At 39.3% G+C, this 25,126-nt stretch overlaps 1 protein-coding gene across 4 annotated transcripts in view; it reads right to left on the bottom strand.

The window, feature by feature from the left end:
* Nucleotides 1-1,095: 1,095 nt before the first annotated feature.
* The window catches only part of PSD3 (pleckstrin and Sec7 domain containing 3), a 693,256-nt gene continuing 669,225 nt past the window's right edge, over nt 1,096-25,126 (bottom strand). For all 4 annotated transcript variants that reach the window (XM_044305119.1, XM_044305127.1, XM_044305137.1 and 1 more), the window contains one exon: nt 1,096-11,186. In XM_044305119.1, the coding sequence (XP_044161054.1) occupies nt 10,971-11,186 (216 nt within the window). In that variant the 3' untranslated portion in view covers nt 1,096-10,970. The remainder of the gene's footprint in view (nt 11,187-25,126) is intronic.

Below are 25,126 nucleotides of genomic sequence, written 5' to 3'. Positions count from 1 at the left end.
GTGTGGAACGGACTTGAAATAAAGTACCACTGCACGCTCTCTCCTATAGTGCAAATAAAATATTCAGCTTTATTTTAAATCCACAAAGAAGTTAGGAACAACAGAAATGTGACAAATTCTGACAACAGAAAAGGAACTACGGATGCTGTCAGCATCGTTTGCGGCCCCATTGAAATGAATTGGTCTGTACCCATTCTGCAAAATTGCGGAACCATTCATACGGTCATGTGAATGGACCCTTATGCTGTGAATTTGACCCCCTCCAATTAAATATTGATGACCTATGCTGAACTAAATATTACAGTCTTGAAAATCCCCTTAATTCTTTTTTTGCATCTAGAATGAGCAATATACAGTATATGTGATGTAACCAAATGTTGACACGTTGCCATCGGGGTGGACTGGCCATAGACCTTACATGGAAATTTCCTGGTGGGCCAAAGCCCAGGCGGCCACCCAAGCTCTCCTCTCTGCTGCTGGCCAGGTACATAATGAGCTCTCAGCGGTAATTAACGCTGTGAGAATCAGGTACTCATGTACTCCGGGCCACTGACCGCACATACCCTCCTGAATTCAACTGCTGGGGCCCACATCACACCTCCTAAGCCTTCTGCTCCATATCTTAATCAGAGACAACTGGAGGAGGATGGAATATGGCAGCTATATGGCAGCTATTGATGGCCAACACAGAGGTACAGATTTTGGGGCAATATATTGTTCCGCACTGTACTATATGGTTCTGCTGGGACAGTATTTTGCATTTGGTCTTGCTGACCCTGCCTACTTGTCTTGCCCCACCTTCTGTCAATTTGGACCCGTATACAACATGGAGCTACTTTTTTTATTTTTTTCCAGGGACACCAAGTTCCCAGTCCGTCCCTGATTTCCATTATAACCACACATAGTTTAAGAGCTTGTATACATAAGTATTGAGGCTTCAAACACTTTTTCATGGCCTTACAAGGGTCTAATTCTGTCTTAGGGGAAAAAAAAAAAAAAGTAAAGAGGGGCATAAGCATAAGCTAAAAGTACAGTACGAGCCCTAAAATGTATGCATGAGAGCAACAAGACAAATAAGTACAAGCCAGTCAGCACTGCAGGTGAAATACATTTGTTTTATTTCTTGCTAAAGTTTGTACATATACATGTCATATACACACTTTGTTTCTTTAGATCCTTCATTAATTTGGATGATTTAAGTTACATAAAAATCATTTTTGATGCTGTCAATTTTTGTATTTCATTTTTGTAAAGCAACAATATCCCAACCTATAAAAACACAAAGTAACATTTACACAATAGAGAAATGTACTATATCACAGCTTCTATAAATATAAGGGGACTCATTAGCCAATGTACAATAATTTGGAAAGAAAGGGTCTTGAAAAATGTACATGCGAAATTGAAGTAAAACCATTGTAAACGTGATAAATGATAGGATGCCTCCTCAGCTGTCCTTTTGCAAATGACTAGTATTATTTTACGGTTTAAAAGTGCTCCATCCAGCTTTTTTGCATTCGTGTCATGTCCGCACTTAACTAGAATTCGATATTGCAACACAGAATTCAAGTTTACATTTTCACGTCTCACAAGGCCAGTCAAAGCAATCTGCCACCACAAAACTGTCAACAGTGATGTATTGAAAGGGGTGTGAGAATCACTTTCTACTGCTACCTTCAATCTAGTACAATTTTTTATTAAAACTGCAATTATACATAGAAGCTCCATTGTGTGGAACTACTCTGAAGAAAGATGGATTGTGTGATCTTCAAAGGAAACTTGTTTTGCTTTACAATCCTTACATATGTTTAAAGCATACAGTACTCTATGTTTTACAAGAAATGGGAGGCAAACTCTACAAAAAACAAAATCAACATGAATCATGACCATAATAAACATGGCCATCATTCACTCACATCACATTCTACATAAAAATGTCCTGGCTATTGGTTTTATTTGGCCTCATTTGGCCATCTGAGCTGGCTAACCTCACACAAAGGGCCAATTATTTTTTTATTAAGGATCATTTGCCCATGTAAAAGGCCTACCAATCAGTCAACAACAAAGCAAACACTCATTTGACGGCTGACTGGATGTTGCTTGTTGGCAGTACCTCTCTCCAGATAACAGAGGATGTGCCGTCGACAATAATGTAAAAGAAAGGTCACATAAATGATCTGGCCATTCATGCAGCCATTCATCTAGGTAATTATCTGCCCATGTGAAGATCCTTAAACCAGCAGTGCCCTTACATGCTATATAATGGACTGGGCTCATTACACTAGCATGAATCTGTCCAAAATCGACAAAGACACTTCCTGTTCTTAGCAAAGGCTGACAATTCCTTAAAGGTTACACTCACAGCTGAACACCTCAATTTACATATAGAATTAATCTGCATAAACAGTTGAGTCAATTATAGTTTTTTTTATCTTTGCACTGATAGTGAATTACAACCTGTATTATAACTCAGAGCTGTATTCATAATTCTGTTGGTTGTTCCTGGAAACTGTCGACATGCTTGTTGTCAAACTCAACCCTAACATGATAACTAAGATCCTGCAATAATAGTTACCTATATGATTACTGTACTGTATAGTGCTTGGTGAGACAAAGCTCTTTATCGCCGGTGAGTCAGAACTGTGAATGTAGCTCTGGACTACATGACAGGTTGTAACGCAGGATCAGTACAAGTTTAGTAGTGTATGAGTATTCATAAAGTCACTCAACTTTATGTAAGTGAATCCTATATGGTAAATGAATGCTGTAGAGACTTCTCATTTGACAGGGTTGTTAGGTTATGCACTGCCTAACAACCTCTATCTAGCAGTTATTATGAGGCAGCATGTAAACAGCCAGCTGAATAATAGGCTGCTACTATGTACGCCTAGAAGCACTAAGCTGGAAATAGATGGTCTAATAAAATTTAGAAAAGTGAAGAAAGCCATAAACATATCCATGAAGAAAAATATCACTCGATAAATTGGATTTTCTGTTTAATAGCCTAAACTTGCTTATTTGTTCCTATCTAGCATCTACATATCAACATTCAATAACCACACATAAAGTCCTTTTAAATTCTGTTTTCCGATAAACCCTAAATGACTACTGAAAAGAGATGTTCCCATAAATTTATCCTGATCCTGCACTTGAAAACATCCGAGGACATTAGTACTGATGGCTGTATACTACAAGAGATTGGTACATCTTGTGAATTGATTAGAAGACCTTTCATTAGTCTTACTCTCACAAAAGGCATACAAAGGTTAATGGGGGTTTACTTTGAATTGTCAAAGATCTGAAATGCTTAGTGGAATAGACAGTCGACTGATTCTTAAACAACATATGTTTATCTAGATAGAGATATAATAGAGAAAATAATAATAATCAGGGAGATGTAAAACCCCTTTATGGTTCCCCCAATCCCATAGTTTTGATTGTGTTGAAATGGTACAATTAAAAGTTGCAGATATGAATGCTATCCTTACATGTCACAGGGAAACTATAATATTTGACCATTTGGACTTAAAAGTGTGAATTTACTAAATGGACCTGTGTGTGTAGTGTTATAGCTACTGTACATTAGTGTCAGGCTGCAAATGGCCAGAAAACACCCTGCTAACATACAGAGGTGATAGACAGCATTTGGGAAAAATGTAGACTGCGTCACTTGGGATGGGGGTAGGGACAATATCGTATCAAAAGAAAGAAAAACATATTTTATGCGAATCCTGGTTGACATTATGTGGTGGTTTAGAAGGTTTATAAATAGCCAAGAGATAAAATGCCATATTAATATGCAGCAGGCTATCGGCTGCTCAGCCGCAGAGCCACAGAGAGACAAGGCTGTGTTCACAGGTAGCTAAACGGTACTTGAATTGCTGTGCAGCTCCGCTGGGCCTGAGCAGTGCCTGGAGCAAGATCTGTACAAATGGCAGTTGCAGAGACATTATCAGGTGAACAACTCGGGCTAGTACCGAAAACACATCAGATAAAGTCTTTTTTTCCTATATAGGGATAGGTTTGCACAATCCCTTTGAGGAGTGTAATATATAATTTGATGCCGTTGACATAAAATCATTGTCAAGGATTAAAACAACACTTCTAGTTATATGGAGACATGTTCTGGTGATCAAGAATAATGCAAGTAAATGCAGTGCCAAATTTACATTGCAGGAGCCTGTAGGCATAAAATACTTAAGACTTTCTTATTAAACCAGTCAACCATGGACCAGATTTATTTATTTTTTACATGGTCAAGTGCAACTTTTTGTTTCTTTCTATTACAGCAAAGAGCTACACTGCATGTAGATCAGTACTGGAGAGGGACTACTTGACTGTCTGACTCTTGTACCTAATAGAACATCCAATCCTGGGTAAATGTACCGCAACATGATAAACTTTTCTGCAAGGTAGAGTAGACATACTAAAGAGCCCTAATAAATACCGTATTCAGAAATGGTACTTCTCTTCCCCAAATCTGTCTAAATGTTCACAAGTAATCTTGATGTTTCCAAGTCCATTCTGTGAAGTACTATTCTGGGGGACTTGAAGGAAACGTATGAAAAAACAAACAAACAAAACAATTTAAAACTATCTAAAACAATTTTATATTACACCACACAGAGAAGAAGTCTAAGTACCTTAGGAGTGAGTAGTTAATGGCACCAGCAGCACTAATCTCCTTAAATGTGCCATGTACTGAACCTCTCCAGGCCTCACTCCGGCTAGATTCAATTTTCAGTCTACAGCTATTACATTTAATGTGGGCCTATGTGTTATATAGTCTGGCATAAAACAGATATGCCACTGAAGGAAATGACAAAGGTGTGCAGAACACCAGGCATAGCAGCCACAAATAATATAACAAGTTTGAAAGTCAAATCTGTAAAAAGTGCCATTAAAGGAGACAGGAGCTGACAGATCTCCTGGGAATAGCTATGGAAGTTAGTTCATCGTATTTTACCTGTGCTGCTGTTCCTATTTTATGCTAAATATCATTAAAATGTCAAAAAGTAAATGTACACAGAAAATTGAAAAAGTACCATATTTAGAGCTACACTAGATAAATGTACATAGCACGTATGGTTGATTTTACACTGGATATATTATATTGGAGTATAGTAATGGACATGGTGTCTCTATATATTTTGATGAAATATATTTGCCAACTAGTAAATGGAGTCAAGTGAAGCCAAGGAAAGATCCTGTAAATAATGAGCCTTTACATGAGCCCGGCAAGCTGGGTGACATTCTTATAGAGTGTCTAGGTAATTACTGGACAACATAGTTAATGGTCTACTTTATCTTACGTAGTTAGTGATTTAAAGCAACCATATGGTTCTAGAAAAAAAATCATATTAACTGGGGAATGAACAATACTTGCCTAGTGCCCTCCTTTTCATTTGTAGATCTGTCAACTCCCAGGCTCCTCTTCTGTCACCCAAGATGCCCGCACCCCTTCTCAGACTACCTGATGCATACTTTGCATTTGGTAACACAAGATAGTTCCTGTTTCCCTTGGGTTGGTCAGCACTGCTCTCATGAACACATCTGGCTAATCCAAAAATCAGGGTTGGACAAACAGGAAGTGTCTAGGCCTACCAATGCATAGTGTGAGAAACATAGCAAGCATCATGGATGGAAGAAGAGGATTAGCAGATCTTCTGAAAAGGAGGTCACCATGTAAGTGTTCTGATCATTCCCCAGTTAATGTGAATATTTTGCTTAAACCAGATGGTCACTTTCACATGTATTCCCAGATTTGATCATTATTCGGATTAATAAATGATGCTATGATCACTATTTACACTGTACTTGACTACCAATAGCTTCTACTCAATGTAAACGTAAACATATAAAGTTACACGGATGTTGCATAACATTGTTTTTTACCTAGGAAGAAAATCTGAAATTCTTTGAGACCTATTTTGCATATTTCAAACATTTACTGGCCTGCAATCCACTTCTTCTGTTTTCTAAACTTAAAGTGGAGATTCACCTCGGAGCCAACTGACTCTTTATATTACATAGTATCATCAGTATCATGGATCCCACGGCACTCCTGTAACGCCGTTACCTAGTGCCCCACTGATCCAGCATGACATTTTGACACAGGGACATATGACTGCTGCAGCCAGCAACTGGCTGCAGCGGTCACATGTCCCTGTGTCAGGATGTAACTGCTGGACCAGAAAGCAGAGAGTGGCAGGGAACCAGGCAGCGATTGTACGGACTCAATAGGGGATCCCTGAGGGGAGTACATTTTTTTTTTTTACTGCATGGAATACTGCACTATTTCATACAGAGCCATACAGTAAACAAATAGAGCACAAATGTTTTATATTTTTTTATTTTTGTAGCATGACTGCCTATGCAGGAAGGATGCCCCTTCTGTTAAACACAAGCACCCGAGGTTTCTGTCAGGAACACTGCCGACACAGTGTGAAAAAGGCCTTAGTGAAAGCACTTTATGTAAAGCAGAATAAAACAAAAGTAATAATTATTTTAAGAAAATGTTGCTACTACATCTTATTACATATGGACAGACATTGCTTCCACCTTTAGCATTTGGGTGCTGCCACAACCCTTTTAGGTGCGGCAAAAAACTGCACCAAATAACAAATGCGTTTTTTTGCAACAACACATTGGCGTTTATGGTGTGTTTTCTTCCAGCAAAGGAAAAAAACACAGCAAAAAAAATTACATCAGTGTCACTTTATTTAGTAATTCATTTCATTCAGTTTTGCTGTGTGATTTGCATTTTCCGTTTGCTGGAAGAAAACGCATCATAAATGCAGGTGGGTAGTTGCAAAGACTGCATGACTTTTTTGGTGCTTTTTCTTTCCCATACTGAAAACACAGCACAGCAATGACGTGTGGCAGCAAACTAATGCTTTAGGCAGATTTGTCTTAGAAATAGTTAAATATGGATATTTGAGAAATAAAAGCAGCTTGATTAGCTAATAACAGCATCCATCAATAATGATAGCAGACTGAATGAAAGCTCAGGGCATAAGGCCTTATTCAGACAGTCAATGTTTAGTCATTGATTTCCGTCAGGGATTCTGAGCCAAAGCCAGGAGTGATGCCTACACAGAGGTAAGATATCATGGAAAGATTTCCTCCTCTTCTGTGTTCACACCTAGTTTTGGGTCACTCACTGGTCTGTGTGAATAAGGCCTCAATGCAAGGTTAAAAAATTGCTTTCCAGGTTAGATCAGGGAATATTTAAAACAGATGTGGTCTATTAAACACATTGTCCGAATTGGGCAACAAATTGCACAGGAAGGGGGGCAATTCGATAAAATACTAAAAGAAGCATTACCTACCCCTTTATTCCCCTGATATTCCAGTGCCGTTCTTTCCCACTGGTCTCTGGTTACTTGGCTGCAATGGAAATGTATCTGTATACCCATGCAGCTACTGCAACCAATCACTGGTCTCAGCGGCTGAGGCCAAAAATAGGCTACAGCCAAGTGAACAGAGACACCAGCAGGGAGGATCAAAGCCACAGTATAGAAATGGTGGGAGAATACATGGATAAGTAATGCTCCTTTTATTATTTAATCTCATTAAACTCCCCACTCTCCCCCAAAAGTATTTTGTCCAACTTGGACACCCCTTTAAGGAATATTCATACAGGTATAAAAAACAAAATAAAAAAGAAAGCTAAAAGATATTAGCTGTCAGGCTAATGGGAGATGAAAATCGGGTAGCAGATATACTCTGTATTAGAAAATAATAGGAAAAGCAAAAATACACTGTGCAAACCAACATGATTCATAAACCTCAATGTAAAAAACTATTGAGGAATCGTACCTTTTAAAAGAAAATAAAAATTATTCCTTCACATGAACACAAAGACCATATATACATTTTATACATATCACATGTACACAGAATACAGAGCCTATCAGTCCTTCATCTAAGTCTTCCGACATGTAGAATATTAACAAGTGTCAGTCTCATGTACCTTCAGATAATGCCATGTAATAGACAAAAAACATCAATAAATAACAGCATTAATCATACCGGTTGTGTAGGAGACCTGGCCTATTGAGGTTAAATCCTTGAAACTGATGTTACACAGGCCCTTGAAACGAAGATCTCTTCACTTCAAATGTAAATGAAACGTCCAGGCTGTTTACAATATACTGGGCCACAATGGGGAATGTAAGCTGCCAATAGATAGCATAGTAAAAGGTAGCTACATTTTCTTTTGCTGCACATTTAAATGTGGAGCACTAAATCTACTAATGAATGATAAAAGCAAACAAGAAATATAGGTGCCCTCACGGTTTGCCTGCAGCATTTTCTGAATGGGCATGACACCAACGGTCTTGTAGAAATTCATCAGCGAACATAAGGGTTAATCTCCTGCTGATCTCATCCATGTTTTACTGGTGGTTGACTGAGGTTGTGAGGGGATTAGCAAAATGGACAGAAATGACTTTAAATATCTTTTTGTCCTACTGCAGGCATGACAGAGGGTGGAGGCGCCTGCTGCAGCCAGCTGTCCTACAGTCAGACATAAGACAGTAAAGGTGAGGACGGTGGGTCTGCATGAACTCCTGGGACACCAAGATCAGATTCTTTCATATATTTCTCCATTTTAATTGTAATATGAGACAAGATAGAATTGAAGAAAATATATGTAATTTAGGGAAGAAAAGATGTGATTTTTTTAAAAAATATTGTCTTTGTTTAGTTTTCCTTTAAAGGTGTGCCAAGGAACAGAAATACAGTTTTGTTTTAAGAAACGGTTTGCCGTTCCTGGTAGTGAAGCTCATCCCAGTAAATGGTAACGACTAGACATAGTTCATGGATAGAAGTACCTGTATTTTTCAGGGGACAACCCCAAGTCCTCATAGAGATGCAGTCTAATAGAGCGCTGATTTCATTCACTTCTGTAGTCCATGACAGGTAGGAAGGCGAGTCTGCTCTGTTCCAGTACTGCTGAATTCTAACAACTACACTCAAACACTATAAAATGTCCCTGTATACAGAAGCCCTTTCTATGTATGCATTTTTGTTTGTCTATGTTCCCCCGACATTTCTCCCTGGAATTTATTCAAGATGGAATGGGTATTTACAACATGCCTAGCTTCAGAATACATATGTCTAAAGCTAACTGCATGGCTACGAACCTTTATCTATAAGCAAAGTAACTGTATTTGCAAATAAAAAATGCATTATGTAGAAATAAAATAAAAAATTGGATATTGTGTACTGGACCCAAAATTCAATATACTTGTTTCTTCCCTTGGATGCAGGAAGCAAATGCATAATTCAGCTTTGAGTGCCAGGTCTCCTGTGCTCACAGTCCATTCTCAATGTGCCTTCCGAACAGAAAGCTGTTAGCTAAGCTGCTGAGCAAGGAAAGGTTGTTTCATTAATCAAACTGGCATCGCCTTGGCTTAGGGAGAAGGATAAATATATATATATTAAACTGATAGATTTTGGAAAGCACAATAATTCTAGAAATTGATTTGTTTGGCAGGTTTAATAACCTCGGTAAAACAGTTTTTGGAGACAATTGTGTATGAATTAAGCTAAAAGCTCACTTCATGCTAATCAGTTGAAACCAATAGCAACTCATTAAAACTTAGCGGCGGTCGATCTATAAACCAAGCTGAAAAAGCAAATGTCTAATTTTTGCGTTGTAGCATGATGTTCAACTGTGGTCTCTTTAGAGCGGTGTTATGATGCATTCTAAAACTGATGACAGTTCCATTAGATACAGAACCCCCTTGATCAGAATATGTACACATAGTAACTCGCATTAGAAGCGTACAATTAAAAGGACGGCTGGATCTGGGTGATTGGCAGCAGTAAAATGCATTTTTAAGGGAGACATATCTAATACAAGTCGTGATGAAACATGATGAGAGCACATCTTTGCGATCTGTCAGAAATTATACCCTTTGGATTCTGCATCTCCTCATGTTGAATGAGCTACAAAGTTCAAAGATAGTGAAAAAATATCATATGTGGTTGAAAATTACAGCTTTCTTTGAAACCTGTAGTAGGTATACCATGCATCTATTATAGAATGAAATATGCAGGAGAGCTGGTGAAATGCGAAGCAGTCCGGTACTGTAATTAGCGCAGAAATGTTCAAATATTCTTACCGCAAATCTAGTAAAGGCCTGCCTACGGATTTCTCTATTGAATGGGAAATGTGCTCCTATTTATCCATTCTCTGCAGACCTATAGATCTCTGTATGGAGAAGCAAAAAGCCCGCCCCGGCTTGGCTAACCACTGAGATGAAACTGTACAATACATTCATAAATTGATTGACCTTGAATAATGCTTAGCAGACATGATATATAATGTGCAGATTGAAAACTGAACGTGCACACTGCCCTGACCAAAATCGTACATCTTAATTTAATGGTCCAGACTACACAAGCTCAAACGTGCAATTATATATCAAGAGACTAATGTCGGTAAAAACGGAGGAGGCAAGACGCTGAAGAACCGGTCAGGCCTGTGCTGCCTATTCAACGACATGTGAAATCCCAATTTAGATCTAACACTTTGTGTAATTGGCATAATAAAAAAAAAATATTTTCAACTGCAGTAAACCAACACCAGTCTACCCTCTGCAAAAACTAACACCACGTTGAAGGTGCATAATGGTGGACTCTTGGGCACGCATGGATTGGAACCGCCCTATGAAGAAAGGTGCATTCTTAACTATACCTTTCAATTCTGAAGTGAACCTGCAGCTCATGAGTTGTCATAAGCCAAAATACCACACTCTGCATATTGGGAACAAAGACAACTACGATACAGTGAGCAGTCAACAGCAAAAAGGAATGTGCAAGAGAAAAAGCTATCAAGCTCCGGTCAGTCACAGACTTGTTTTGTTGTTTGAATGAACCACAGATAGTAACAATTGTGACGGAGGAAATATTTTGCTGCTCTTGCTGACTGACTCCAGCTTTGATTCATTTTATGCCTCTTAGGTAACCTTCTGCTTGATGCTGGGTGTCTCTGGCCTGTAATCCTTCCTTTCCGAAATGTTACGCTTGACCTTGGCACTGGCTGGTGATGAATCTTGAGTTAGGGAGGGGCTGGAATGAGATTTTTTCAGGCCAGAATTATCATTTTCCCCGTTGGCCAGCAGCTCCTTTCCACCATCTTTCAGAAGCTGTACATAAACTTCATATCTGGTTTTCTGTAGAGGTAAAAGAAATAAACCATGTATTAAACATCTAAAATCTTTCTCATGGTTGTAAGTTTTTCATCAAAATGAACCTCCCAATGTACATAATTTCTACAATAGGCAAATGCCATTCAGAGGTTTCATTTAGTCCCATTGCCAAAAGGTGTATAAAATCCAGCACCCTACCATGCAGACTGCTGTTACAAACATTTGTGAAGGAGTGGCTCATTCTAAAGAGCTCACTGAATTTGAACGTGGTACTCTAATAGAATGTCGCCACTGCATCAAGTCCGTTCCATGACATTTCAACCCTTCCAGATATTCCACAGTCAACTGTGAGTGGTAGGTATTATTACAAAGTGGAAGTGTTTAGGAACCACAACAACTCAGACACCAAGTCTAAAAAAAGATTTTAGCTTAGCAGTGATCCATAACTGTTGTATTCATAACAGGGTTATACATTTTATGCAAGGCGTATCTTCATCTTTTTTTTTTTTTTTATAAATATCTCTTTATTTCCATCATCTCAAAATTCCTCATCAGTAGATACAAGTTACATTCTTAAGCCATCGAAAAAGAGAGGACATTCCAATCCTATTCCATACATATACAAATATTTTTTACTCCCCAATTACCCCCCCCCCTCCCACCTCCCTTGGGGAGTGGGAGAGGGAGACGTGTGAAAAAAAACAAAAAACAAAAACAAAAAAAAAAAGAGAAAAAAAAAAAAATTGTATCTATCCAGCCCTAAAGTAACCACCTCTTCCATATTTCATCCATAGTTTTTTCTTTACTACTATGGCCCTCCATCACCCGTTCTTCTTTAATCATATCATCCACTGCTTTTCTCCACTGCCGAACTGTTGGAGGGTCAGCACCTACCCATTTCTTAAGTATTAAAAGTCTAGCTTGAAATAGCACCTTACTCAAGACCATACTTATGTCTCTATTTAGACCCAGGTGTTCGGTTGCCCCCAGAATACAAGTCATGGGATCTTCTGATATTTGAACCTTCAAAATTCGATGTATAGTATCTGTTATTTCTGTCCAATATCTAAACAATCTGGGGCATCTCCAAAAACAATGCATTAAATCGGCTCTCTCTCCCCCACATTTTACACAATCATCCGAGGCTCTAACACCCATTCTTTTCAATATCCATGGGGATCTATGCAACCCATGGACTACAAAGAATTGTGAGATCTTATGTGAACCCCTGTTTGAGACTCGAGAATAGTTCTTTAATGCGTCTTTCCATTTTTCTTCCGTAAAAAATTGGAGTTCGTTCTCCCATTTTTTCCTAGCTAATATTGTAACCCGTTTCTTTTTTCCGTCCATCAATATCTTATATCTTTTTGCCGTTATGCCTCCTCTTTCACCCACATTAGTGAATTTGTACAAAAGCTCAGATCTTTCCATCTTATATTTTTCCTCTTGCATAGCTGACCTCAATGCATTCCTAAGCTGAAAATATTTATATAAGTCCTTATGCGGTATACCAAACTCTCTAACCATTGTATTAAAATCTTTCAATTTACCCTGTTCAAATATCTGGTTTAAATATTTCATCCCATTTTTTTCCCAGTTTATATACATCTTAATCCCCTGCAGTTCTTTAAGGTTAATGTTTTTCCATAAAGGTGTGTATTGCAGAAACCCTTTAATCTCTAGTATTTTTTTAATCTCCACCCATATGTATTCCGTTAAGTTTAAAACTCTATTTCCAATACTATTTCTCCCTAAAGTGCCTGATTCCAGCACTTCTAAAAAGTTCCATTCTTCTTTCCATCCCAATCTGTTTACTACCTGCCTACCCACCAAACCATCTAAGCTACTCTTTATTTGACCATATTGCGTGATTATATAATAAAAAAAAACAGTTCGGAACTGCTAGTCCACCTTCTTTCACTGGGAGCTGAAGTATCTCTCTCTTTATTCTGGGAATCTTACCTTTCCAGAGGAAATCACCCATTAAGCTATCCAGTAATCTAAAAGTGTCCTGAGACAGTCTGATTGGGGCATTTTGAAGGACATATAATATTTTGGGGAGGAAGACCATTTTTATTAAATTTACACGACCCTGTATTGAAATTGGTAATCTACGCCAGACATGTATTTTGGTCCTAAGTTCTTTTATTAGGGGAAGTACATTTAATTTTTCATATTCTCCTATGTTTCCGGAAATTTGTATCCCTAAATATTTAAAGTTTTCTTGTTTTCCCAACACCTGAACCTTCAAAAACCCCTGTGGTTGTGCATCTCCCAGCATCAGCATATGTGATTTCCCCCAATTAATATTTAATCCAGAAAAGCATCCAAACTTATCTATTATATCTATAATTCTATTAAACTGGTCTCCAGTATTGTGCATAAATAGCAAAATATCATCCGCGTACATTAACAATTTTTCTTCCCCACCCTCATAGTGAAAACCTTTAATTTCCCCATCATTTCTTATTATACATGCCATAGGTTCAATCGCGATAGCGAATAATAGTGGAGAGAGAGGGCATCCCTGCCTAGTGCCCCGGGATAGGGCAAGGGGCAGGGACAAGCTCCCATCCACCATCACTCTAGCCCGCGGATCCTGATATATTAACTGTATCCATCTTATAAATCCTTCCCCTATACCGACCCTTTTTAATACTGCCCATAAATATTCCCATTCAATACAGTCAAATGCCTTTTGGGCATCCAATGATAATACAGCTTTCTCCCCCGCTTCTGTTCTATTAGCTTCAATATTTAGATACAGCCTTCTTATGTTTGAGTATATCGTTCTACCAGGTATAAAACCTGTTTGATCTATGTTTATTATACCTTTAACCACCTTTGAGAGCCTAATCGGCCAAAACTTTTGCCAATATTTTAACATCAGTATTTAAAAGTGATATTGGCCTATATGATCCCGGATCCAGTTGTTCTTTGCCTTTTTTTGGAATAAGTGTTATAATTGCCTCTTTCATAGAGTCTGGAAGGTCCCCAATTTTTTTAGCCTCGTCCAATGTGGTTTTTAATTCAGGTACTAACACCTGGGAGAAGGATTTATAAATGTCAAATGGGAGCCCATCACATCCTGGTGCTTTTTCAGATTTTACCTGCCCCAAGACCTTATTTATTTCTGCAATTGATATTTATTTTTCTAAAAATATCTTTTGGGCCTGGGATATCTCCCTAAGAGGAATCTGATCTAAATACAAATCTAATTCTTGTTTTGAATATTGTGCCTTAGACTTATATACCTCCTGGAAATATTTTAGGAACACCTCTTTAACTCCTTCTGGTGTATTAATTGTCCTACCCGTTTTATCTTTAATCGCCCCTATCCAGGATTTCTCTCTTTGATTTCTTGCTATATTTGCCAAGATTTTACCGACTTTTTCTCCCTCTGTGGCCAGCCGGATCCCTTGAAAATTTAATTCTTTCCTGCTTCTCTCCATATGATATACCTTTAACTTTTCCTGTTCTTCCTCCCATATTTTCTTATTGTAGTCAGTGGGGTATCTCATACATGTCATTGCCAATTCTTGAACTTTTTTTTCCAAAACAATCCCCTTTTCCCTGGTGGTTTTTTTTCCAGTGGTTCACTTTTTTACAAAGCAATCCTCTTAGATATGCTTTAGCCGTATCCCAAACAATTAGCCTACTCGCGTAATAATTATTTTCCCTAAAAAAGTTTTTTAATTCTTCCATTATACTTTCTTTATCTGGGATCATTGGTAACCAATGGGAGTTAAACTTGAACGGTAGTGAAGCCTTCTTTTTGTTCAAATCTAGTTCCACTACCACAGCATTATGGTCTGATAGAGCCATGGGAAGGTACTTTATTTTAATCCTATTATAGGACATCAGGTTTTTATTTCCCAGGGCCAAATCTATTCTAGACCAGGTTTGGTGTGTTTTGGAGTAACAGGAATACATGTTTTCATCCGGGTTCTGGAGGCGCCAAACATCGATCCAGTTAAATTCCTGGGCTAGTTTATAAAAATCTACTTTTTGTATTCTTCCCCCTCTGCTAGATGTTCTATCCCTGAGTGGATCCATTACTGCATTATAATCTCCAATTGCAATCATTATAGATTCCTGTCTGTCCAGCATGAATCCATACAGTTGGTATAAAATCTCTGACTTATACGGTGGAGGGATATAGATGTTTGCAATTACCATTTTAACCCCCTCTATATTACAACATAGAAAGAGGTATCTGCCATAGTCATCGGCCTCACACGTCAAACACTCAAATTTAATTTTATTATGAACCAAAATTGAGACCCCTCTTCAATAAGTAGTGTATACGGAATGGTAGCTTTCCCCAATCCATCTCTTCTGCAACCATCTTAAAGATTCCTTATCCAAATGTGTCTCCTGTAGGCAAATGATGGCTGGCAGAAACCTCTTCATCCACTCGAGGATAGCATACCTCTTCACTCTCTCCCGTAAACCCCTCGTATTCAGCGAGACAATCCTAACCATCTAGCAGAGGGGGAAGAAGAAGGAGAAAAAAAAAAAAAAAAAACACGTCTCCCTCTCCCACGTATCTTCATCTTTAGTGATGTTTTTTCCTATTCCATCATCCACTACCAAATAGAGGCATGTAGTGCTATTATTTAGCCTTCGTATGACAATTTCTCATGTAGGATATGAACTGTGTGGGGTATTGTAATGTGGACACTGTATGGAGATATTATTTATACATCATATTATAGTATTATTTGACACTGTTTGGTGGTTTTTGGATACATCTATTTGGGTAAGAAGCATATATATGAACTAGAAAAGCTACAATGTCTGGGGAAATTGTGTGAAGTGTTCTTGCCAGTCTACAACTGGAGTAGGCGGAGTAACTGGGTGGAGTGGCTTGAGTAACTGTTGTATGGTTGGAGTGGCTGAAGTAACTGTGGAAAGGTTGGACTGGGAAGAGTAACTTTATGGAGTGGGCAGAGTAACTGTGTGGAGTGTTTGGAGTGAGTAAAGATAGTAAACATTAAACTAACCAATTGATTGATCAAATTTAAAAAGTGCACATGGCAAGCTTGATAGAGTGACAAATGCATTTCAACTTTTATTTATATAGCACATTCAATTGCAATGTTGTTGCCCAAAGTGCTTCACAGTTACAATAAAACATACATTTATAAAAACATTGGCAGCAGATTTGTGTAGGTGGGCTTGAAAATGAGGGAGTGGTGACAGTTTAGAAACCATATTCCTGATTTTTCAGCTCACACTCTAGCTTTTGTCACTCTGCTGGCTGCTCACACACCTGGGTTCCTATGGCAACTCCAACTACAGCAAGGGCAGAGAAAAGCAGTTAAAAACAAACTGCTCCAACTTGCTCACTTCACTGGAGGTTGCCACCTTCAAACGGTTGTAGTTTAAAAATTATAAATCCTACAGCGAAGAGCCTTTTATTGTCAGAATCACAAGACCCAGACCTACATTCTGATGCAGTATGTCTCTGAAATATTAAAAATGAAGGCACAGTCGTAGTTTAGAAATTGCCCTTAAAATTTGAGGTGGCTAGAGTGGAGTTTCAATGAATGTCAATGGGCGTCATGATTTGCAAACAAATGGTCATATTGTGAAAACTATCAGGACTATGGCTTAGCCGTGGACATTTTTTGTTGCAGCAGGGAAAGCTGAACATTTTGATATAAGATTTGTGGGCTTGAAAATGAGGGAGTGGTGGCAGTTTAGAAATCATGTCCTGATTTTTCAGCTCACACTCTAGTTTTGAACATTCTGCCATTCATTCCTATGGGACCAATTTTGCCACAAAAACTTAGATATTTTGTGAACCATTCGGAAAAACGTTCCACAAAATAACAGCACAGCAATCTGGAACAATCCGCAAGTTTCGCTATATTACTGTCTATGTAATGTAAAAACTGTGGGAGGAGTTAGGGTGGTAAATTTGGCTATAATAATAAGAATATATACGTGAGATAACAGTAAGTGGTCTTGCCATGCAAGAAACATATATACAAAAAAAAATAAAATCTTATTTGGCAGAAGATGATGCCCCAAACATTAAAGGGTTCTTCTGGTTTAGGCCAAGTTCACATCCCTGGTGAACATTTCCAGCAGGCTGATCCGGAAGAGAACAGCCTGCCACCCTGGCATTGCTAGATTCACTAGTTCTCACTATCACAGAGTACCACTATAGTATAAAACGTAACCTTTATTATACTTGTAAAATAACCCCACATATAGCACGTATTAAACAAAACAACAAATAATACATATAGTCCGGACTCTGTCACTCTACCTACACCAATAGGAGGCTGGATACAGATCACTGGATCAGCGGACCGTATCTACTAAGAGTAGAGTAACCTTACTCACTGGTGATCCAATGTGACCATTTTGGGTAGAATTCCGGGCACGCAAGTATTACTGATGCGATTATTAATGCAATGTGCGGCATGCAACATATAGATGTAACACGTTGTATCTGAGATGTTGACACGCGCAATTGAAAAGATGCGATGCGCGGCATGCAATAGATTGATGTAACAATTCTGTATCTCAAGTGTTTGTACAAGTAGTTGAGGGGAGCAGTGGGGCCGCGAGCCAAACATAACCTTTGGTCTATACTTTGAGTTTGATCATTATTTTGCGGCTGAATAAGTTATTAATTATCAGTATATTGTTACCATTGAATGTTTACTACTCCATTTTATACCTGTCTGATGCCGATTGGGATACGTGTTGAGTGTCCCCTGATGAGCCTGATCTATCATACCGGGCGAAACACGTTGGGATTAAGGGACCTTACATATATATGTTGGTATTTTCCAACTATCGTGGTACCCTTTAAGAATATTAATAACATACAATAGAGTTGAAAGTTTACTTGGCGTCTGTTTGGACATTTTTTTTGTTCATAATAGTCTTCACTGTGGGTATATAAACTCTTATCATATTTGAGTAAAAATATCTTTGATACATTCTGCATTTTTTTTTTGTGTATCTAGAATAGGCCACATTATTACCTATAGGCCACTTAATCAGGGTGGGTCTGTATCACCTGGTTTCAGGGCCATACTAGGGTATATAGGAGGTTCCTGAATACGGGATCGCCCCTATCAATGCGGCTATTCCGTTTTGTAGGCTGAGACCCAAATTTAGGGTGAATAGTAGGAGAGAGCCCCAAGTTAGGACTACTACCCTGCCTATGAAACTGCCCCTTCCTACATCATGGAAGACTGATGACCACCGAGTCCCGACTATGTGTATTATTTGTTGTTTTGTTTAATACCTGCTATATGTGGGGTTATTTTAATAGTATAATAAAGGTTACGTTTTATACTATAGTGGTACTCTGTGATAGGGATACTTGTAATTACACCACTATAAGGATATCTCCCCTTTGACGGGTTACTGTCCTAGCTGTGATTTTCACTAGTTCTCAGTCAGATCCCCATTGACTAATGAGGTATGGCGGTGATCCAGCTGCTTTTCAGCATAAATACCCAGTTTGTCATTTTTGATCATCTCTGATGGAGATGTGAATGCAGCCTTACATAAATATTTTCTACGCGCTTGGCTATTTACAGGACTCCTATGGAAGTGAATGGAGAGCCCACTGCACAAGTCACCTGTATGGGATTTCCAGAAATAGCCAAGCCAGTGCATGGGTATTTTCAGCACTCCGATAGAAGTGAATGAACGGTGGCCGTGCTTGCATGGTACACCATTCTTTACTTTGGGGGCCCTGTATTAGAGATAGGTGTGGGTCCCAGAGGTGGTACCCACACCTTTTTGACACAGGTGGCATATCTTACCATATCATTTATTAAGGTAGCTATAATTTTGTAACATGACCATGTCCGTGCAGTTATTTCCTATTTCCTGTGATTTTATGCCTGTGGGAGTGTCAAGGCAGCAACAAGAGCCATGAGAGGGGAGTGTCTATGTAACTAGCTGGTGGGAGGAGCTATAAACTAGCTGGCTGTCAGGAGCAGTGATAAAGGAGTGTCTATATAACTAGATGGGTGAGAGGAGCTATAAACTATCGGGGTGTTGTTAGGGGCAGTGTCTATGTAACTAGCTTTGTGGGAGGAGCTATAAAATAGCTGGCTGTTAGGAGCAGTGATAGAGGAGTGTCTATATAACTAGATGGGTGGGAGGAGCTATAAACTAGCTGGGTGTTAGGGGCAGTGATGGGGAGTGTCTATATAACTAGATGGGTGGGAGGAGCTATACACTAGCTGGGTGTTATTAGGGGATAGTGGTAGGGGAGTGTCTATGTAACTAGCTTGGTGGGAGGAGCTATAAACTAATTGTGACGAATACAGTACCCCGACTGACGTCGGATGTCAAATATGTAGAGCCAGCGAGATACGGTATGGTCACTGGTTACCGAGACGTGACATTACGCCCTCCTGGAGGAGCAGGTAAGGTCAGTCTTGGTACAGTCTCCTCCTGTCCACACGGGCACAGAGAGGCAACAAGTTGAGAGAGCCTTTTCACTGCCGCAGTGAAACAGCACGCTCTCAGTCTGGGAAGACTCCCACCAGTTTCTTGTTCGATATAAGCCTGGTCCGCTGACAGGATTATATAGGGTAAGAAGCCAACCAGCGGTAGCGTATAACTAGGCCGAAGCAGGGATGTGGGGATTCGAGATCAAGATACAAGACAGCACAAGATTAAATGATATATTTAATCGCCTTAAGGGCTCACTAGAAATAACACTATACACACACAATATATACAGTGGTCTGAGGTTTCAAATACAGGTAGTATGGTACACACAGGATTAAACAGAGCAAATAGTCAGTTTACCAGGAATATGAGTCCTTTGGAAAAAGATGCTGCCGGCTTGCATGGGCTTTTTGACTTGTAGCCAGCCCCTCCCCTGGGAAGGGTCCACTCCTCCTCTTCTGGGGCTGGCAGCCAAGGACCCACAAAACCTATTAGGGCCCATAGCTCCAGACCAGAATGTCACAGGGAGGTAGTTCTGGGACCAATGTATCCGCCTGGGTTCTGGATACCAGTAGAGTCCAAGCATGGTACTGTTATTTGGTTTCTGTGGGGAGATATGTATATCTCCCCTCCCTGGCCTCCCACCACAGGCCTGTTCATCGTGGCCACAGCAACACAAATATGTATCAGGTTTATGCCTGTGATGGATGGGCGATTCATAATTCCTTATGAACCGCCGGTTCCATGATGTCTGATGATGTTCATTGAACTGGGGAATGGTCTAGACCCCCTGCAGTGAAGTTTTTCCTGTTCAATTAGCTGGGTTCCGGCTGGCTGAATGGAGGTGAGAAATGTAAATAAAGGTGGGCTGCTCAAGGCTCTCCCCCCCCCCCCCCCGCGGAGCTCACTACCTCTGCTACCTTTCAGCAGATGGTTGGTGTGGGAACATGGCTGACCGTAAAAATTAATCCATATTCCTCACACTTGCTGGATGATGTTAAGGTAAGTGATAGTGCCTATGTAACTAGCTGGGTGGAAGGAGCTATAAACTAGATGGTTGTTGTTAGGGACAGTGATAGGGGAGTGTCTATGTAAATAGCTGGGTGTATGTTGTAAAATGACTATATAAGAATATAATTCTTCATAGAATATGACAATATGTACTGATACCTGCTGTGAAAAGAGGAAAAAGAGAAACTCTAAACAGAAAAAAAGTTTTTTCTTAAGCCATGATGAAGCAAGAACAGTTAACCTGCAAAGTTTGTTTTGTGTGAAAGTATTTTTACTGCATAAGTGTAATTTCCAAGTTGTGGCCCGGTGATATATTTTTTTGCCTTTCAGGAACAAAGAGACCGAGTAGAACAATCATATTTAAATGCACTTAGTTTCATGGGGTTTAAGAACAGTCATCACAGCTAGAAATACCTGGAGAGGCTTTATAACTGTAGTTGGTGCACTTTACCGCGCTGCCAATGAATGCCTGAACGTGTATTCAATCATAATTTTTAATACAAAGGTGCTCTGCAGCAGCTAATCTCTCTCTATTCATCTGTGCAGGGCTCAGAGCTTCGTCCATAAAATGAATGAGAAAAGAATTCAGCAGGGAGCAGTGAGGGGGCGCATTTCAAATGTTTGCCAAATAATTTTATATAACCTTTTCATTGTTCGATATTTTGAATGGTAAAATGTACAGCCATTAACCTCTTCCCGACTTATGACGTACTTCTATGTCATGGGAACCACTGCGTTCCCGCAATTTGACATAATAGTATGTCATGGTGATCGCACGGGCACCAGGGCGGTGTGCGCGCGATCACTGCAGGGGCCCGGCAGTCTGTGGTAGCCCGGCCCCTGCTGTATCCGCCGGCATCGTGGTAAAATTCGATGCTGGCGGATTAACCCCTTCAATGTGGCGGTCCGCGCTGACCGCAACATAGAAGGGGTTTGTGTTGGGTGAGTGATCGCATCGAGTCCCCGCGCTGCTGTGGCGGGGACCCAATGCGTCACAATGCAGCCCGATGCTATGCAGAGGCTGCGCAATGCCTTGCACGGCATCGGGGCCTGCCTTCTACAGGTGCCCAGGAGATCCAGCCTCAGGCTGGCTCTCCTAGGGAACCTCTTAGTGTATGACTCAGTGTCATACACTATCAGGCAATCCATTACAATACAAGATGTATTGTAATGTATTGCAGAGGGCATCAGACAATCACCCCAAAAATAAAAAACAACATGGAGACACTAAAACATCATTTTTTTGTTTAAAAACTGCTAATATTGTGCTAAAGTGAAATACATTAAAAAATTATACATATTAGGTATCGCCATGTCCGTAACAACCAGCTCTATAATAATATCACATGACCTAACCCCTCAGGTGAACACCGTAAATAAAAAGGAAATTTTTTCACATTACATCACAGAAATTGCAACAGTAAGTGATCAAAAAGGCGTATGCCCCCCAAAATAGTACCAATCAGACCTTCACCTCAATCCGCCAAAAAAAAATTTGACCCTATCTAAGGGAATCGGTCAAAAAATAAAAAAGCTATCACTCTCAGACAATGGAGACAATAAAATATAATTATTTTTGGCTTCAAAACTGCTATTATTGTGCTAAAGTGAAAAAAATTAAAAAAAAAGGATAAATATTAGGTATTGCCACGTTCGCAACAACCAGCTCTATAAAAATCTCACATGACCTAACACATCAGGAGAACACCTGCCATTTTTGTCACATTACATCACAAAAATTGCAACAGCAAGTGATCAAAAAGACAAAAGCACCCCAAAATAGTACCAATCAGACAGTCACCTCATCCCACAAAAAATGAGACCCTACCAAAGAGAATCAGTCAAAAATGTAAAAGGCTGTGGCTCTCAGACTATGGATACACCTCTGATCTGAGGTCTGATTGAGGGTCTTATTAAAATTGGGGTTTGATTGGCGCTGTAAGCGGAGGTCTGATTAACATTAGGGGTCTGATTGCAGGTCTGATCTGAGGTGTAATGAAAAATATTTTCTTCTTCTTGTCTTCTTCAATGACGATTTTTCTATCACTGTCCCTAGCGCCTGCAGACACTTCTCTCCCTGCACTAAGTACGCTGGTGAATGGCAGAATCTAAGATGGCTACCGTATTTAAACAGCTGTGACATCACAGGGCTGTCTGGCTGCTGATTGGCTGCATGCATGTCAGTATGGGTGATCCCGCCTTCCCAGACTTCCTTTCTCCATGTCCTCACAGCCATTTTAGGAAAAATGTAATTCGTTATGACGAAACGCAAAGAAGTTTGCATTCGGTGCAAATAAAATTTTACTGAAATTCGTAACAAATTCCACTTCGTCAGCTTCGATTCACTCATCTCTAGTGATTACAAAAGAGGTTAATATATAGTCATCTTAAATACTCAAGATAACTTGAAACCAATTTTTACTTTGTGAACCACGGGAGAGATTTATCAAAACTAGAACTTCTCCATTATTTATTTTCATCCTAGTCTTGATAAAGTTCCCCAAGTCTTTACCCTGCACAGATAATTTCTCCTAGTAAAATAGTTTTGGGATTCCACTGGTTTGGGTTCCTTATAAAAGATTTGGGAAGGACCCAAAACAAATGACCCTTCCCTTAGATGTGGGTTATGGGATAAGCCCTCTCTTAGCACTTTATATAAATTATTGTACAGGCCTTTGGTGGGATTTGAACCCCAGACCTTCTGTATCGTAGGTAGTAGATTTACCATTTGTCATGTTAGAAAGAATAACAATTTTCTGTGCTTAAAAAGCTGCCAAGTGGTATTACTGTTTTCTTCATAGGAATAATATTAAATAAATCGAATATTGATGAAATGAAAGGAAAAACAAATGTACAATTTTTATTTAGGCTGTTTCCAGGACACCATCAATAAAATGTTCACTTAGGCTACTTTCACACTTGCGTTCGGAGCGGATCCGTCTGGTATCTGCACAGACGGATCCGCACCTATAATGCAAACGCTTAGATCCGTTCAGAACGGATCCGTTTGCATTACCATGAACAAAAAAAAAAAAAAATTTTTTTTTTTTTCTTCATGGTAATGTAAACGGATCCGTTTTGACTTTACATTGAAAGTCAATGGGGGACAGATCCGTTTGAAAATTGAGCCATATAGTGTCAAATTCAAACGGATCCGTCCCCATTGACTTCCATTGTAAGTCTAGACGGATCCGTTTGCCTCCGCACAGCCAGGCGGACACCCGAACGCTGCAAGCAGCGTTCAGGTGTCCGCCTGCTGAGTGGAGGACAGACGGAGCCATACTGATGCATTCTGAGCGGATCCGCATCCACTCAGAATGCATTAGGGCTGGACGGATCCGTTCGGGGCCGCTTGTGAGAGCGTTTAAACGGAACTCACAAGCGGAGCCCCAAACGCTAGTGTGAAAGTAGCCTATATTGTACTAATGATTACAGGGATAACAAATACTGCTTTGTGATATTTATTAGTAAGCATATTACAAAAATTCCTTTATTGTTATGTTTTTGCTCTGGTATTTTTTTTATTTTATTTACATTAACAATGTAGCTTTTTCCAAAATGTAAAAATGCTAGAAAATAAATTTTTATTTTTATTTTTTTTACATAACCTTTATTAAAATCATTTTACAGTTCTTTGCATGGAACTGAACCCCAGACATTCTGTATGGAAGACAGTAATGCTAAAAAGCAGTAACACTATTTAGTAGTTTTTTAAGCACAAAAAAAATTGCTAACTTTTTAAGGGTGCATTCACACAACTGTATTTTTGGGTCCACATCAGTTCCGCAATTTTGCGGAATGGGTGTGGACCCATTAATTTCAATGGGGACGCCAAAGATGCAGACCGCACACTGTGTGCTGTCCGCATCCATAGTTCCGATCCGCGGCCCTGGAAATAATATAGAGCATGTCCTATTTGCAGACAAGAATAGGCATTTCTGTCATAGGGCTGGCTACATTCACACGGCCGGTATCCATGTTTTGCAGATCCACAATTTGCGGACCGCAAAACATATACGTTCGGTGTGAATGTAGCCTAAACAGTAGGACTATAGTCTAGTGGTACACCTGCTGCCTACCACACTAAAGGCCTATTCAATTCCTAGCAGAGATCTGTGAAATATTTTTTAATAAACGTTATGGTAGAAACATTTTACTTTTATTTTCCAGCATTTTTCATTAACGGTAAAAAGTACAGTTAATGTTATGGTAGTATTTGGTATCCCTGCAATCATAACTCATAAAAAATACTTTAGTGAACATATTATTTAAGGTGATTGATAAACAACCTAAATAAAAATTATACAATAGTTTTTTCCCCCTTCATTTAACCCATAATCAAAATCTTAATTACCATATGTGTATGAAAAGGGGCATGACACAAACAAAAACAAGTTATGACTGTTAAGATTATGAATGTGAGAAGGATATGTGGGCCTATACAGATTGCCTGTATGGGGCTCTGAAATTCCTGATGGCAGCCCTGACAGCAGATGGAGGTTTTTTGTGAGCAA

The sequence above is a fragment of the Bufo gargarizans genome, chromosome 1 (genome assembly GCF_014858855.1).
Source record: "Bufo gargarizans isolate SCDJY-AF-19 chromosome 1, ASM1485885v1, whole genome shotgun sequence".
NCBI lineage: Eukaryota > Metazoa > Chordata > Amphibia > Anura > Bufonidae > Bufo > Bufo gargarizans.
Note: the sequence above shows the minus strand (reverse complement) of the source record. Positions and strands in the feature narration are given on the sequence as shown.